Source organism: Muntiacus reevesi, chromosome 7, assembly GCF_963930625.1.
Source record: "Muntiacus reevesi chromosome 7, mMunRee1.1, whole genome shotgun sequence".
In the NCBI taxonomy this organism is placed as follows: domain Eukaryota; kingdom Metazoa; phylum Chordata; class Mammalia; order Artiodactyla; family Cervidae; genus Muntiacus; species Muntiacus reevesi.
The window spans coordinates 12,008,214-12,023,707 of record NC_089255.1 but is presented as its reverse complement, the minus strand read 5'-3'; the positions used below and the strand labels follow the sequence as shown (position 1 = coordinate 12,023,707).

The window sequence follows — 15,494 nt, the reverse complement described above, 5'->3', positions numbered from 1 at the left end:
ATTCTTCACCTTGACCCCTGCATTTGCTCCCTACCTAAAGTCTGTCTCTGACCACCACCACCAAAACACTATCTCCCACTTTACTTCCAGAATGGATCTTTTTAAAATTATTGAACATAGTGTTCAACAAATAGATATTAAGTGCTTAATAAATATTTATTGAATGAATAAACCCAAAGCTAAATTATTTTACTTTCCTCCTTAAAAATGCTTCGGTGGTTCCCTAGCCTTATGTAGATGTCCCCACTTTTATTGTTCTCTTAGCACCATGTGCAAACACTATGCTGTAAATGCTGTTTTGCTAATTTGCCTCCGTCTGATACACTGAAGTTTCTTGAGGGTAAAGGTGGTGTCTGATTCATCATTCAGTTTCTAATATTTAGACACACCTGGGTTCAATAAATGTTGAATAAAATCCTAGAAAATCCATGTTAATCTAGAAAACCTCTTCAGGAACTAAGGACAAACTTTGATTCATGCTGTTAACTGTCTCATAAGCTAATTCATAGAAACAAGTGCTTTTTGAAAGCAAGATTATAAAGCATCATGAGAGATAATTACATTGTGTGAATTTTACATTTTCTGGTGGTAGAAATTAATAACCAAAAGTTTTTTAGTACTAAGATCTTATTTTTTATGGGGAGGTATATTAAATTCTCAGTAATTTTTTATATTTGTGGTAATTCAGAGAGACTTGTCTTAAAATTGTACCTTTGTTCCATGACATGAGAGGGTTAGTAACACTTTTTAAAATGAGTATTTTTTCAGAAGTTTAAGTTACAATCTAAAAATACTTTAGTCTGAAAGGAGATAGGATCAGTCAAGACACAAGATTCTGTGTTTAAAAAGTATTAGTGAATCAGTGTACTTAACTCTCTGGAACATTTCTTTACCTGTAAAGTCAGGACATTTGTCTCTTATTATAAAAAAGACCAATAATGGTGATAGGTAGTAATAGTTAATAGATCAAATACTGCATGGTTTTATTAGGAAAATATCATCATCAAATATTATGTGAGTTCTTTCTTTTGAATGTATTTGTAGTGTGAACTGAATGTTACTGAAGATGCTTTAAAAGCTATAGCCAGATTGGCACTAGAACGAAAAACAGGTGCACGAGGCCTCCGGTCCATTATGGTAAGTTGGCCTAAATTTACAAAAACTAGATTGTTTCTTGGTCTGAATTTTGAGAATATTAAACCTCCATGTTTTTCCTTTGGAAATATATCCAGAAATTTGGTCTAATATTTTTTGTGATTTTTTTTTTTTTTTTTTTTTTTGTGATTTTTTTTTTTCTTGTATATTTTGACCACACTGTGCAGCATGCAGAATCTTTGTTTCCCAGTCAGGGTTTGAACCCTTCCAGTGGAAGCACTGGGCTGCCAGGGAAGTCCCTCTTCTTTCTAAAATGGGACTTCAAGGTGTTTGCAGCAAAGGACGTACACTGAATGTGATTAACGAAATAGAGGAAATCAGGATCATGGGAAGGAGGTTTTTAGAAAACCCTACACAAGCGTTTTGACTAAGCTCCAGAGTGGCCCCTCAGAACCATTGAAATTCTCATTGTTGTTTTATGTTTGAAATTAAGTTGTAGATATTATAACATTTTATTTCTAAATTCTTCAGTATAGTATGAACTCACTATTTTAATTTTGTTACAAGTCCTGGAGGCCTATCCTACTTTTCAGCCACCCTCTTTCTTAAGGGTCTTTCCCGTCCCTGATGTGGCTGTACAGTGGGTTACTGTTTCCCTGCATGCCGCAAAAGCAAGCGCATGGTCTGTTCTCTGAGGATTTCACTGCTGAGTATTACTTCTCTCATCTAAGTAGGACTTTTTGAGCAGAACTACACATCTGTCACAATTTGAGATAATACTTTTAATGAAGGCGTCAACTTCAGGTGCTGTGACAGATTATAAACATGTAAACTAGAAGAAAAGGTAATATAGTTGACATTTTTAGAAAATTTGGTGTATTCAACCAGTATTTTCCTTAAGATGGGACATAATCCAGCTGTTACCCATAGGTAAAACTAGTTTTCTTTAGTAAATTACTTTAGATCTACTGCAGCAGTTGAGACAAATGCATATTTGAAGTCATAACTTGGTATAGATGATTTAAGATTAAGTCATTTTCGAATTAAGGGCTACCAGTTGACCTCCTTTGGTGATAAAATATGTCAGAAATGCTTCTTGAGTAGCATCTGATCACATGCAAAATGAAAGTACAATCTTTGTAGGTGCAAGGTGACCTAAGTACGCAGAACTGCAGACAAGAAGCTTTCCCTTATAGAATGACTTCTGTCCGAATTTAGTTAGAAGCTGTTTTAAAATGAAGAATATGAAAGCTTTTACATTGACTTTTCAAAATTCAGTTCCTGATGCATCATAGGGACTCCATATTTGTTGAGTTGATGAATTTGATTGATAACCTATAGAATACAAGTATTTTGTGTGTAACCTCAGTTTTCCATGTAATTCATTACTTTTTTACTCTTTAGGAAAAGCTGTTACTAGAACCAATGTTCGAAGTCCCTAATTCTGATATTGTATGTGTGGAGGTTGACAAAGAAGTAGTAGAAGGAAAGAAGGAACCAGGATACATCCGGTAAAGTGTATTGTCAAACTAGACAGGTCTAAAACTTAAGATCATTCTTTATTGCTATGGTTTATCAGTCTATCATACAGTTGTGTGAAAATCTTTATATTCATAAAGGAATCAGTTATCTCAAATATTCTGTAGAAAAATTTTCTAATTTTGGTTTATAAAATGATACTTTGAGTCTTCTTGGAAATTGATCTTCAAAACTAACCTCCACTTTTTTCTCCTAAAAGAAGTATCAAAAAAGACGTAATCTAAATGAAAAGGTTTAAATGAACTTTGCTTCTAATTCTGTAATTTATTTATTACTTGTTTCATGTCTTTCATAAGACCAAAACTTTGTTGACATAATTTTCCTCTTAGTTGTGTCTTATCAGTTGACAAATTTGACATATATTCACTGCTTTTATTTAACTATTCTAGGGGTCAGTAAACTGTACAGTACAGGGCCATTTTAACACTTCAGGGCCGTACAGTTTGTATTGTAGCTACTCTGCCCTTACAGCATGATAGTTCCAGTCCATAAATGAATGATCCATGTCTGTGTTCAGATAAATATTTATAAATATTTACAAATGACAGACTTTATTTGGCCTGCAGGCTATAGTTTACTGACCCCAGTCTATTCAATAAATATTTATTAAACAGTGCTTGACATGAGTGTTACCTACACAAAAAATAGGCTTCTGTCACAAGATATGTTACATTTTATGCTTATCTTCTAAGGTAACTTATGAGGCAGTTGATTGGTTTTGAACAACCTTTACCTTAAAGAGGTATAGTCTCTCATTTTATTGTTTACTATTAATATACAAAAGAACTGTGGTCTAATCATAATTTTGGCTAATTTGAGTCATATTGGTTTGATCAGAAGCTTTCAACTTCTTTCCATTGACATATACTAAATGTCAAGTTATTTTAGTTAATAGATTCTACTTCTTTTGCTGGAGAAAAGGCCTTCACTGTTGAAGCCTGGTTGTTGATTTGTTTCAGTTAAAAAAAATTGTTTGGGAAATTACTTATAGTTTTTGGCTGTGTGCTTGAAATGTTTCTCATATTTTACCACTAAGCAATCTTAATATTAGAAGTGCTCTTATATTTTCCTTTGTGCAGCTTTTCTAGCTGGGTGGATTAATATTTATTTTTTGAGAAGTTGTATTTACCCCTAATTCTTATTAAAAACAGAAAAACACTGATGACTTTTCATTATAGGGCTCCAACCAAAGAATCCTCTGAAGAGGAGTATGACTCTGGAGTTGAAGAAGAAGGATGGCCTCGTCAAGCAGATGCTGCAAACAGCTAAACTGTCAGACTTCTGTTGTGTATATAAAGTTGTCCTTCTTTTGTTTAGGATCATAACTGTCTCTACAGTCTGACATTAAAAGCATTGGATCTATCTTGGATATCATATACATGGTCAGAAGCTTTTAGGATAAAAATCAGATCATGTATATTATGTAACATCACATTGATTTATACAGACTGATATTACCTGGACTTTAATGACACAATGTTCCGAGAGAATATGTACATTATTTTGTTTCGGTTTTTAAAAAATATACTTAAAAAAAAATCTTAGGAGTTCTTTTAAGCAATGCAGGTGTTGCAATAACTGTGGATTTTACAATAATGTTACTCTACAAATGGGAAAATAAATTCTTTAAAATTGAAGTTGGGATTCCATTCTTTAGCTTAACTTTGTCTACTCATGTTTGTTTCCTGAAAAACGTTAGAATTTTATTCATCTTAAAAATTGGAACAGGAGTTTCCAAGTTGTTAAAGATTTCATGGAGAAAGTGCCCTGAAGAGCCATGCTTTGATGATTTGTTTAGCTGTGTTCTTAGTCTTGACCACTGACGCATGACAGTGACTTCCCGTTGGTTCTATAAGGAAAGACCATTCTCCTGCTAACTTGTCTGATTTACTTGCTGTCTTTGATCCATTTTAGTACCATGAGTGAGCAGATGAAATTAAAAGTCTGCCTTAAATCTTTAGAAAAAGACTACATCTAATTCTAAAAGTAGCATGCAGCATCAGTCATAACAGCCATGTGCTGAACTAAATAAAATATCCTAATATTGTACACTTACCTAAAATACTAGTTTTTTGTTTTCTGGTGCTGAATATTTGTCTAATTCTTTGGTTTCACGAAACATTAAAGAAAATCTATGCTTTACTATCAGCAGAAGTGAATGTGTTCATACTAAAATATAAGTTATTAACTTTCATTATATAGAAACAGTGGGGGAGGTTTGGGGGGCTTAATGAAAATTATTTCATTTGATGCCATAAATATTAAAATACTTGAATACCTTTTAAATTTTTTTCTTTCCCGCTGTATTGATACAAGTTTCTATACTGTTCCTTCAGTTCAGCCTTATTGGAAATTGTTTAAATCAGAGTAACTTTAAACATTTGTTTTCAATTTTTGGTTTGTAAACTCTTGAGTTTTCCTTTTAACTGCACGCTACCCCCTTTTCTTAGGGAAAGAACCTTACACTACTAGCAAGTTCTAAATCTTGTTGATGGAGTTGGGTTTTCTATTATATAATAAGAGATATCTATTTATGACTGGGGTAGGACCAGAAATGCACTTCTGCAAAGTGTTTAAGCCTGGTTGCAATAGTATGGAACAGAAACTAGTATCCTTGGTCTCCCTAGTAATGGTTAACGTTCTTCTCAGGAAGGGTTTCATATCATAACTGTTCATTATCCTTTTCTTACAGGCTCATCGTTTTCCTCTTTGTAGAGTGGAAATTGGAGTAGCTACTAAATGTATTAAAGTTAGTCCTCCAGAAATGACTGGGAGACGTTTCAGTCATAGCAACTTATATTTGGTTTTGAAAGTTGTTAACAAAGCATAATTGATGTTTTTAAATTAAACACAACTGCGATTTGTATCTTGAAACTTGTTTTGGCATTTGAATAAAACAAAAGGATTAAATGAAAGCCCTTGTGGTGGTGTGTCCATACTGCAGTGCCATTTTAAGAAGGACACAGGTCTCACAAGCTGGTTTATTCTAGAGCCTGGTTAACCCTTGACACTTTCACATTCCTCTAATTCTCCTAGTTGTGGATTCTACCAACAAAAAGTCTGTTTATATTAAACATTGATTAATGTTTACCATTAAATGTGATCCTGCATGGGCCCCACACTAGGAGTACAGGCCAAGCTTTCAAAGAAGCTTAGTCTATTAGGGAAAGCAAATGCGAACGTCAGTGTGTTATAATAATGGAAGTGAGGTAGGTACCAGCTGTGAATATACTGCACGGTAATCTCAGAGGAGTAACATGAAGTCATACTTGTTGCCTATTTCTCAACTCCTAAAGCTCCCTAGTTTCACATTTCAGAGATTTTAATTTTGATATTCCTTTCTGGAAAATCTGGAAAAACAAGTAGGAATTTTCCAGAGAGGAATCATAAAAATTAAAATCTCGGAAATGTGAACCAACCAGGGAGCTTGAGGAGTTGAGAAGTAGCCAACATGTGTGACTGCATGTCACTCCTCTGAGATGACTGTTTAACACATTCTCTCCCCTCTCCATCTCACTTGGCCTTTCATTGAGGAACCGTCACAAGATGGAGCTCTTCCCACCATCAAATCTACAAATCTATCTGCTTTTACACCTAACCTTTCTCTCCAGTTATAGCTGAAGAATCCCTTTTATCAAAACTCAGTTGCTCCACGTTATTATGAAGGGAGCCCATCACCTGCTCCAAACGTTTTTTAAAAATACAGAATATGCCAGGTCAAGTTGTAATTTTATGCGGAAGGTAGTGGAGAGCTATTAAAAGGATTTTAAACATGAGAATTGAACATCACTAGATATGTGTTTTAGATTGTTGGGAAGGTTCTGCAGTAAATTGGAGGAGACATAGCTAGAGATCTGCTTGCAAACATTTCTCCAGCACTTGCTCTATCTCCTACCTCATTGCTCTCCTCCCATCTGATGATTCTTTTTTTAGAAGAAGTTGGAGTATAGTTGATTTACAGTGTAGTTTCAGGCGTACAGCAAGGTGAATCAGTTATACGGTAAGTCCTCAACATGTGAACCTTCAAGCTGCAAATTCAAAAATGTAAACGTGCGTTCACGTGTGCAGTTACATAACTTAGTTCATGTGTCTGGTGTACACTGTCGTGTGTGCATCTTGTACAGGTGGTGCTTTTGTGTATGTTCAGCACTGTGTAGAGTACAGTAGTATATTAATTCAAGCCCAGGATGTGCGGAAGCAAGCATAAAAGCGGTAAAAGTAGCTGGTTCTTCTGTGAAGTGCCAAACGATAATGATGGAAAGAAAGAAAAGTGAAAATCAGAGGGAGAGCAGAGGGAGGCGAAAAGATGGCAGACGTCACTCATTGTTATGACGTAAACTGTTCAACCACTGGCACAATTCTAAAGAACAAGAATGAGATCATGAAACATGAAGTCTGTGCCAATAGTGTTTACAATATCAAACAAATGTGGGAAAGTGATGGAGGAGATGGAGAAACAGCATCAGCGTCAAGTCCTGCTCAGCTTAATGCTGATTCAAGAGAAAGTTAAAAGCCCTTATGAAGACTTGAAGAAGAAACAGATCATTGGTTCAAGACTGGAGCCAACCTTCACAATGTAAAAGCGAGTGGTGAGGCAGCAGCTACAGATATGGTAGCTGCCTGGAAATTTCCTGAAACACTGGGAAATTATTGCTGAAGGTGCACATTTAACCAAGCAGATTTTTAATGTGGATGAGACAGGACTGTACTGGAAGAGGGTGGCAGGCCAAAGTTTATATCAGTAAGGAGGGAAAGTTGCTGTCCAGCAATAAAGTAGAAAAGGATAGGCTGACTCTGGTGACTGCTTCCGGGCATATGAAGCCGAAGCCTGTCTTAGTTCATTATTCAGAGAACGCTGGAAACCATAGCCAAGGGCCCTCTTCCTGTTATGTGGAAGAGTAATGCCAAAGCTTGGGTTACACAGGCTGTTTTCCAGGTGGCTTTAATACCATTTAATCCCAAAGGTAGAGAAATGTTGCTTGGAGAAGGACGTCCCACTCATTCTTTTGCTACACAACAGTGCTCCAGGCCACCTCCCATTTGTGGGTGATTTTCACCCCAATGTCAAAGTAGTGCATCTGCCACTGAACACTACATTGCTCATCCAGTCTATGGGCCAGGGGTTTACAGCAACTTTGAAGAAATATTTATGTCACACTTTTCATCAGGCAGTGAATCAGAAACAACTTTGGGACAGTTTTGGAAGGACTGTCACATCTACAAGACATAAAAAACTGCTTGGTGTGAGGTTACAGCTATCACCATGAATGGTTTGGAAGTACCTTTGCTGGCTGTGTGTTCATGATTTCCATGGGTTTGAGAAGGTGGATGAGGAGTCCAAATAGATCTTCAGCAACTTAGTGGTCCCTCAGCAAGAAATTGGATCTAGATCTGCAAGGGGGCAACTTCATTGAACTCGTTGTGAAACACATGCTTGCTAATGAAGACCCATTAGTCATGGATTGGGGTCCAGAGAAAAGGAAGTAACTGAAGAACCCAAGAGATTGATGACACGGGAAATGGCAAGGGGATTTTCTTTATATGAGGAGGTACTGTTTTTGAGGCATGGAACCTGAACGTAGAATGGTACAGAAAGTTCTCAGCAGCTGTTCAGAAATCAATCCATGCTACCATGTCATCTATGGCAAGAGAAAAAGAGCTACTACCCAGACATCACTGGGTTGTTTTTTCCAGAGGGTGGATAGAATTGAATCCAGCAAGGAACCAGGACCTGTGCCATCAGCATCAGGCGTGCGTGCAATTGCAGCTCGCCCTCTGGCTCCAGTTGCTGACGATCCTTCAACTCTTTCATCTCCCACTTCTTCTCCCTCTACCAGTCAGTAACTCTTCTTGCCTGTTCACTTGATGCCAGCCCCAGTATGCCAGCTGCTGTATTTTCAAAGTACTGCACTGTAACATTAAAAATGTTTTCTTTATTTTTTGTGTTTGTTTTTAGTGTATTATTTGTGTGAAAAGTAACATAAACCTATTACAGTACTATATTATATAGCTGATTTTGTTAGTTGGGTACCTAGGCTAACTTGTTGGACTTATGAATGCATTCTCAAAGTAGAACTCGTTCATTTGTAGGGGCCATATTATCCATATATCCATTCTGTTTTAGATCCTTTTCTTATATAGGCTATTATAACTCATTGAATAGAGTTCCCTGTGCTATGCGGTAGGTTCTTATTATCTATCTTATATACAGTAGGGTGTATATGTCAATTGGATCAATTTTTTTTTAATAAACATGCCTCAAATGTTTTAATAGAATTCAGCTTTTCCTTAAATTGTCTTTCCATAGTCAAAACAAAACAACAAAAAAGACCCAATGTTAAAATGACTTAATAAGCTTAGAAACTTGAAAAATTAAACACTTCAGATAGGCAATAAACTTCATATTATGAAAGCAATATATTCCAAGTTTCAAAGATTTGACAAATTCTGTACAATGTCTTTCATCAGTAGATGGAAACTTTCAAACTCCATAGTCTTCTGTCAGGCAGGACTGGGTGTCATTCACTGGTCTGAGGTCAAATCCATTTCAAGGCGTGTCGTGGTGGTACAGTAATGGTGGGATGATAAAATGTACAGTCAGGTCGTGTACACTGAGTGTTAAATCTACAGTGTTTCGGATGATAGAAGGGACATTCCATTTTCTTACAAGCTGGGAAGTAACGGCAGAGCTGACTACTGGAAGGTGGTACTGGTGTTCTGACGGGTTTTGGAGGCAGTCCTGGGGTTATTTGGCTCATGTGAGTGAAGGGACAGTCTGGTTTAGTACATTTTGCATCATGTTTACAATTTGGAACGACAGACACTTCTCAGCAAATTTACAATTGGGAAAGGCGCTGCAATATGACACGGTCCTTGTTTTTGCAGGCAGGCCAGTACTTGCAGTGCTCCAAGAGTTTTTCTGATTTCTGTGCCAGGCTCAGTTCACTCATCTCAGCGTTTGAAAAGCTACCATCTGGGTCCTCAAGCTGCCTGCTTAGCAAGTGTAACTGCTGTGGGTGGAGGAGACCCACAAGTCCCTCACACGAAGCTGCAGGGTGGTGTGCGGGTCTCATTCCTTAAAAGCACATGTCCTTCTCTTGATCTGACATGTATCCTGGGGGGAGGGGTGCTGGGGACACCATCCAGCGTCCCTATAAACTCGGGACTCGCTGGTTTATCTGGTTGTACAAGATCTCATGTCTGCATAAGGCGTCCTGAAGATACCCGAAGGGTATCTGCAGTCTTCATCCCCAAATCCTGGTTTGGTGCCACTACTAGTTCCTCAGGTAGCTTTGGCTTCTTCAGAATAAATGACCTTGTGTCTGCATGGACCATGGGTTCCATGTCATAGTAATCTTGACTGATCTGCAGAATCTCTGCCATTATGGGGTCAATTTGCAATTGGGATAACAACTGCCTCTGTTGAGTTCTTTGACTTTTGTCTATATTATCTCCTTTTGCTTCCTCTTCTTTAATGGGAGAACATATTCTGGGGCTCTGCCTTGTCCCTGGACCATTTATGCTAGCAATTCTTGAGTTCAAGTTCTGGGAGCAACTGGAAGTGTCTGTTTCTGTGAGACTGTAGAATAGTTAGTTGTTTTTGTTAGATTCTTGAGCTTCAGATATAGCCTTCAAAACTAGATTCTTTTTAGCTTGTTTAGAAGGTGGAAGTGAAGGTCTCCGTTCAGGTTTTGCTGGCACTGACATACTGCTGGAGATGCTTCCAGTATGGGACCCACAATCATCATCTTCCTTCTCCTTTTCTCCATTGTGACTGAATTTTTTTACTTTAACAACTGAACTTACCACAGGCAACTTTCTCTTCTGAAAGTTTTCTTCCTCAATACTCATCTTTTCTGAGTTGTTCCTGAGGAAGAGACTGTAAGTCTCTTCTAAGTTAAGCACTTCTGGTTCACACAAATGCCCTGTTTCATACACCTGGCTACTCTGAATATCAAGTTGCTTGGCAGCATGAATACTGCTTTGCTGCTGCTGCAATTGCAACCTGTTTAAATGAGCACCACTGTCTGCATTTCAACTTACAGGTGGTTGATAAATTTCAATAGAAGAGCAAGAAGAACCATATGTAAGTGTCACTGTAGTTTTTTTTTTTTCTGGGATAAGGGTTTCTCCTGCACAAAATTGAGGTCTTCATCAATGAGATCATCTGGTTCTGTCTTAATATCAACCACATCTTCAGAGGGTGCTAGCTCGCTCAAAGGTTTCACTGTTGACATTAGTAGGGTTGCAGTCCCGTCATCATAAATCTGTCTGACAAAAGTGGCTTTCTGCTCCTGTGAACTTGTAGGAACTCTAGATTTTTTTTTTCAGGTCTAGTGCTGGAAACTGCAAGAGGTGGCACTGCAGTTTTGCGCTTTCTCTCATCTCCTCAACTGAAACTGCTCTTGTTTGAAGGTATGTTACCATCAAAGAGGTTGGTATCAGAAGACTTCAGACTAGAGGGGTCGGTTGTTACAGAACTAAGTTTATCTGATACACCATGAAGCCATACGGTGAATCAAATTGTATTGTTCCCTTGAAACAGGGAGAGGTCCTCTGTCACTTGGTTCTGACTTTTCTTGTTGGCCACCGTCACCATAATATAATCAGGAAGTTCTTCATCTTAAATATTCATAACATTTCTATGTAGGCAGGAAGGTTCATTTCAGAAGTACTATCAGACATTTGTTTCAAATATCAAAAAATATGAAAAAATCCAGTTCAAGAAAAGCACAAATATAATGTGAAAATCAATCAACATAAGCTCCTAATTCTTGCAGTTTCCCCTTAATGGCACTTGGGATCTCTGTGCCGATCTCCATGACTCCAGGGAGAGTGGTGGGTACTGTGTGGTGTGCCGCTTTCCAGGAGCCAGATGCCAGCTCGCAGCCCGCAGTCAGACTGCCACCGCTGCTCCCGACCTCGATCAATTCTTATCAGCATATAAAACACAACTCCCTCGAACCCACATCTCCTCTACAGTAAACTACAAGCTGATCCTACTGTTTCCAGTTCCCTTCCAGGTTTTGATTCTGAGTGAGATGAGAAGCTGTTGGAAGGTTTTGCAGAGAAATGACATTACAAGACTTTTTAAGTTTTAAAAGACCACTCTGGCTGTGGTTTAAGAGACCAAACTATAGAGCAGTGGTCTCCAACCTTTTTTTGCACCAGGGACCAGTTTCCTCAATATTTTCATGGACCAGGGAAAGGGGGATGGTTTTGGGATGATTCAAGTGCATTACATTTATTTATTATGCCACTGCTGATCTGACAGGAGGCAGCGCTCAGGCGGTAATGTGAACAATGGGCAGTGGCTGTAAATACAGATGAAGCTTTGCTGTTCTAGCCTGCCACTCACCTGCTGTGTGGCTGGTTCCTAACAGGCCACAGACCAGAACTGGTCCATGGCCTAGGGGTCCCAAACCCTTGATCCCCAAAAGATCAATGGTTAAATCAGGGTCACTCAGGGCTATTACTAGTTAATGATGGATTGGACTCAGATGATAGCAATGTAAGTGGAGAGTGGGTGGGTAGGTATTTTTGCAAATCTAATAAAAAGTGGAGAAGGAAATGGCAACCCACTCCAGTCCTGGAAAATCCCATGGAAAGAGGAGCCTGGTGGGCTATAGTCCATGGGGTCCCAAGAGTCGGACACTATTGGTGACTAAACCACCACCAATGAAAAGTGGGATCCCATGTTCTTCAATGGGAAAACTCAACATTAAAAGGGTGTCTGTCACCCCATGCTAATTTATAAATTTAATATTCCAATAAAATGGCAATAAGTTTTTAAAAGAAATTAGGCAAATGGATTCTAAAGTTCATATGGAAAAATAAGCAAGAATGGTAAACAAGTAAAATGATAATGCTCATAGTGCTTACTCGGTGTCACTCTGTGCATTTAATGCAACAACCCTGTGAAGTATGACTATCAGCCCTTCTAGATGAAGAAACTTGAGCCCAGAGTAGTTAGATTGCTTTACCAAGGACACACAACTACTAAGTAACAGCCAGGATTAACCCCAGGCAGACTGATTCTGAAGTGTCTCAACCTAATCAACAAATGAAAGAAGAATGAAGAGGGATTTCACCTTCTATTTTAACATATTATAAACCTTTAAATATCTAAGTCTACCAGTGCACGAATGGACAGACCAATGGAAAAGAAGGTATAAGTACAGAAAGAGGTCCTAAATATATATGGGGATTTAGAGTTGAAAAAGGTGATGCTTCAAATTAGAAAAAGAAGATTCAATAAATGGTATTGACAACTGAGTTACCATTGGTGGCAAAGGATGAGTTAGTTAGCATCACAGACTCGAGGGCATGAATTTGAGCAAACTCTGGCAGTAGAGGAAGGAGGAGCCTGGCCTGCTACACTCTGTGGGATCACAGGGTTAGACACGACTTCGTGACTGAACAACAGCATCCATCTAGAAAATATAAAGGTATATTCATACCTTACTTAATAAATTTTAAGATGAAAACTGAAGACTTCAAATATTATGTACAATATTACATATTACTGAATACACGAGATACAAGTAAATATGTAAAATGTTACATTACAAAGTTTCTGAGAAATATTAGAGGTCCCTTGGGAAATGATGTCAGGTTCATATTGGCTCTTCTCATGGTACAGAGCTGGAGTCTTACCCAAGGAGTCATCCATCACTTTACAACTGTGAAATTCTAATCACGTGATACTGGAGCAATTGGATACCCAAAGGGGTGGGGTGAGCGGCCTCAAACTAAGTTTTGATACCTCACACAAAAATCAACCCAAAATGGATCACAGACTTAAATGTAAACCTAGAGAACTTTTAGAAAAAGCACAAGAGAGAAGTTTTCAGGATCTAGGGCTAAGAGTTCTTAGACTTGACTCCAAAAGTCTAAGAGGATAAACGGGTAAGTTGGACTTCATCAAAGTTAAGAATGTTTGCTCTGAAAAAACAAAACAAACATGTTAGGATGAAAGGACAAGCTATAAACTGGGGAAAAAATATTTGCAAGCCACATATAAAGGAATAGTATCTAGAAAATATTAAAAAAATTCTCAACTTTCAACAGTAAAAAATCCAATTAGTAAATGGGCAAAAGACATGATCAGAAATTTCAATGAAGAGGGTATACAGATGGCAAATGAGCATATGAAAAGATACTTGACATAAATTAGTCATTAATGGAGTGGAAATTAAAACCACAATGAAATATCACTACATACCTATCAGGTTGTCTAAAATAAAAAAATAGCAACTACACAAAATGCTGATGAGAGTGCAGAGAAACTAGATGATTCATATATTGCTAGTGGGAATGTAAAATGGTATGGCCACTCTGGAAAACAATGTGGCAGTTTCTTTAAAAACAAAACATGTAACTGGCTTATGACCCTGCATTACACTCTTAGGCATTTATTCCAGAGACATGATAGTTCGTGTTCACACAAAAACGTATAGATATGTTTATAGTAGCTTTATTCGTGGTAGTCCCCAAATGGAAACAACTCAAATATCCTTCAGTAGGTAAATGACTACACAAAGTATGGCTTCATTTTATCCACAACTTTTTTTTTCATTTATTTTTATTAGTTGGAGGCTAATTACAATATATCCACAGCTTTTTATTTTGCACAACTTTATTGCAATAAAAAACGAACATGGATACAAGAACTTGGATGTATCTCTATAGGATTATGCTAAGTGGAAACGTTAGGGGAAGCACACTGATTGAAACCGCCCACCCTGGCCAGGCACCATAGTAACCATTTGCATGAGTTGTTTTATGGCAGGAGATCCTGATAAGGAATACGGGACTAATAAGCCACCACCAGCCGGAAGAGTTCGGGAAAGGTTGAGAGGAGACACCGCGTGTCCGTCCACTTCCCAGAATCCCTCTTGCTAGCATCCATCTTGGCTGAGCGATGCGTGCGCCACCAGGAAAGAGTCTGAATTAGAATGATTGGCCAAAGACCACCCCGAAACTAATCCCATCACCATAAAACCCAAGACTGCGAGCCACGCGGCAGAGCAGTTCTCCTGGGTTCCCTTACTGCTCTCCACCCGGGTGCCCTTCCCAATAAAATCTCTTGCTTTATCAGCACGTGCCTCCTCAGACAATTCTTTTCCAAGTGTTAGACAAGAGCCCAACTTCGGGCCCTGGAAGGGGGTCCCCCTTTCTACAACAGAAACAATAAAAAGGTTATGTACTGTATGATTGCATTTATACAACATTCTCAAAAGGAAAAATAGTTACAGAAATGGAGGATTAGTAGTTGCCAAGGGAAGTGGGTGTAGCTATAAACGGGTAAATGAGGGCTCCTGGAAGTATGGAAATGTTCTGTATCTTGACCATCAATATCAACATTCTGGTTGTGATACTGTAATACAGTTCTACAAGATATTACCACCGGAAGAAACTGGGTAAAGAGTACACAGGATTTTGCTGTACTATGTATTAAAACATATGAATCTACAATTCATATGGGATTCCCTGCCCCTCCGGCTTAACACCCTCCAGTGGTTTTCCACTGTGCTTAAAATACCAGATCCTGGATCCAATGATCTAGTCCGCCTCCCAGGATCACTGGGTTCCCTTCAGGCTTTCTGTGGTCCATCAACACTGGCATTCTTTCAGTTCCCACACCAGACCTACTCCTGTAATCCACTAGAGGGCTTTTGTAAACTCTGTTCCCATCTGTACTGTGTCCCTCTCTTTCTCTCGGTTTTCTACTACGTAACCCATAATTACCCTTCAGACCTCAGATGAAGTCTCACGTCCTTAGGACGACCTTCCCCAACCTCTTTAAATCAAAATTTCCTGTAAGTTCTTGCCTTGTTTTCCTCGACATCCACGGCCGC

The 15,494-nt window shown here is 38.4% G+C and overlaps 1 protein-coding gene and 1 pseudogene across 2 annotated transcripts in view; one reads left to right on the top strand and one right to left on the bottom strand.

Annotated features, from left to right (window-relative positions):
• The window catches only part of CLPX (caseinolytic mitochondrial matrix peptidase chaperone subunit X), a 35,769-nt gene extending 30,220 nt beyond the window's left edge, over window positions 1-5,549 (top strand). For both annotated transcript variants that reach the window (XM_065940496.1, XM_065940495.1), the window contains 3 exons: window positions 1,045-1,137; window positions 2,500-2,606; window positions 3,813-5,549. In XM_065940496.1, the coding sequence (XP_065796568.1) occupies window positions 1,045-1,137; window positions 2,500-2,606; window positions 3,813-3,903 (291 nt within the window). In that variant the 3' untranslated portion in view covers window positions 3,904-5,549. The remainder of the gene's footprint in view (window positions 1-1,044; window positions 1,138-2,499; window positions 2,607-3,812) is intronic.
• Window positions 5,550-9,152: 3,603 nt separating this feature from the next.
• LOC136171904 (zinc finger CCCH domain-containing protein 14-like) lies at window positions 9,153-11,456 on the bottom strand (annotated as a pseudogene).
• Window positions 11,457-15,494: the final 4,038 nt, after the last annotated feature.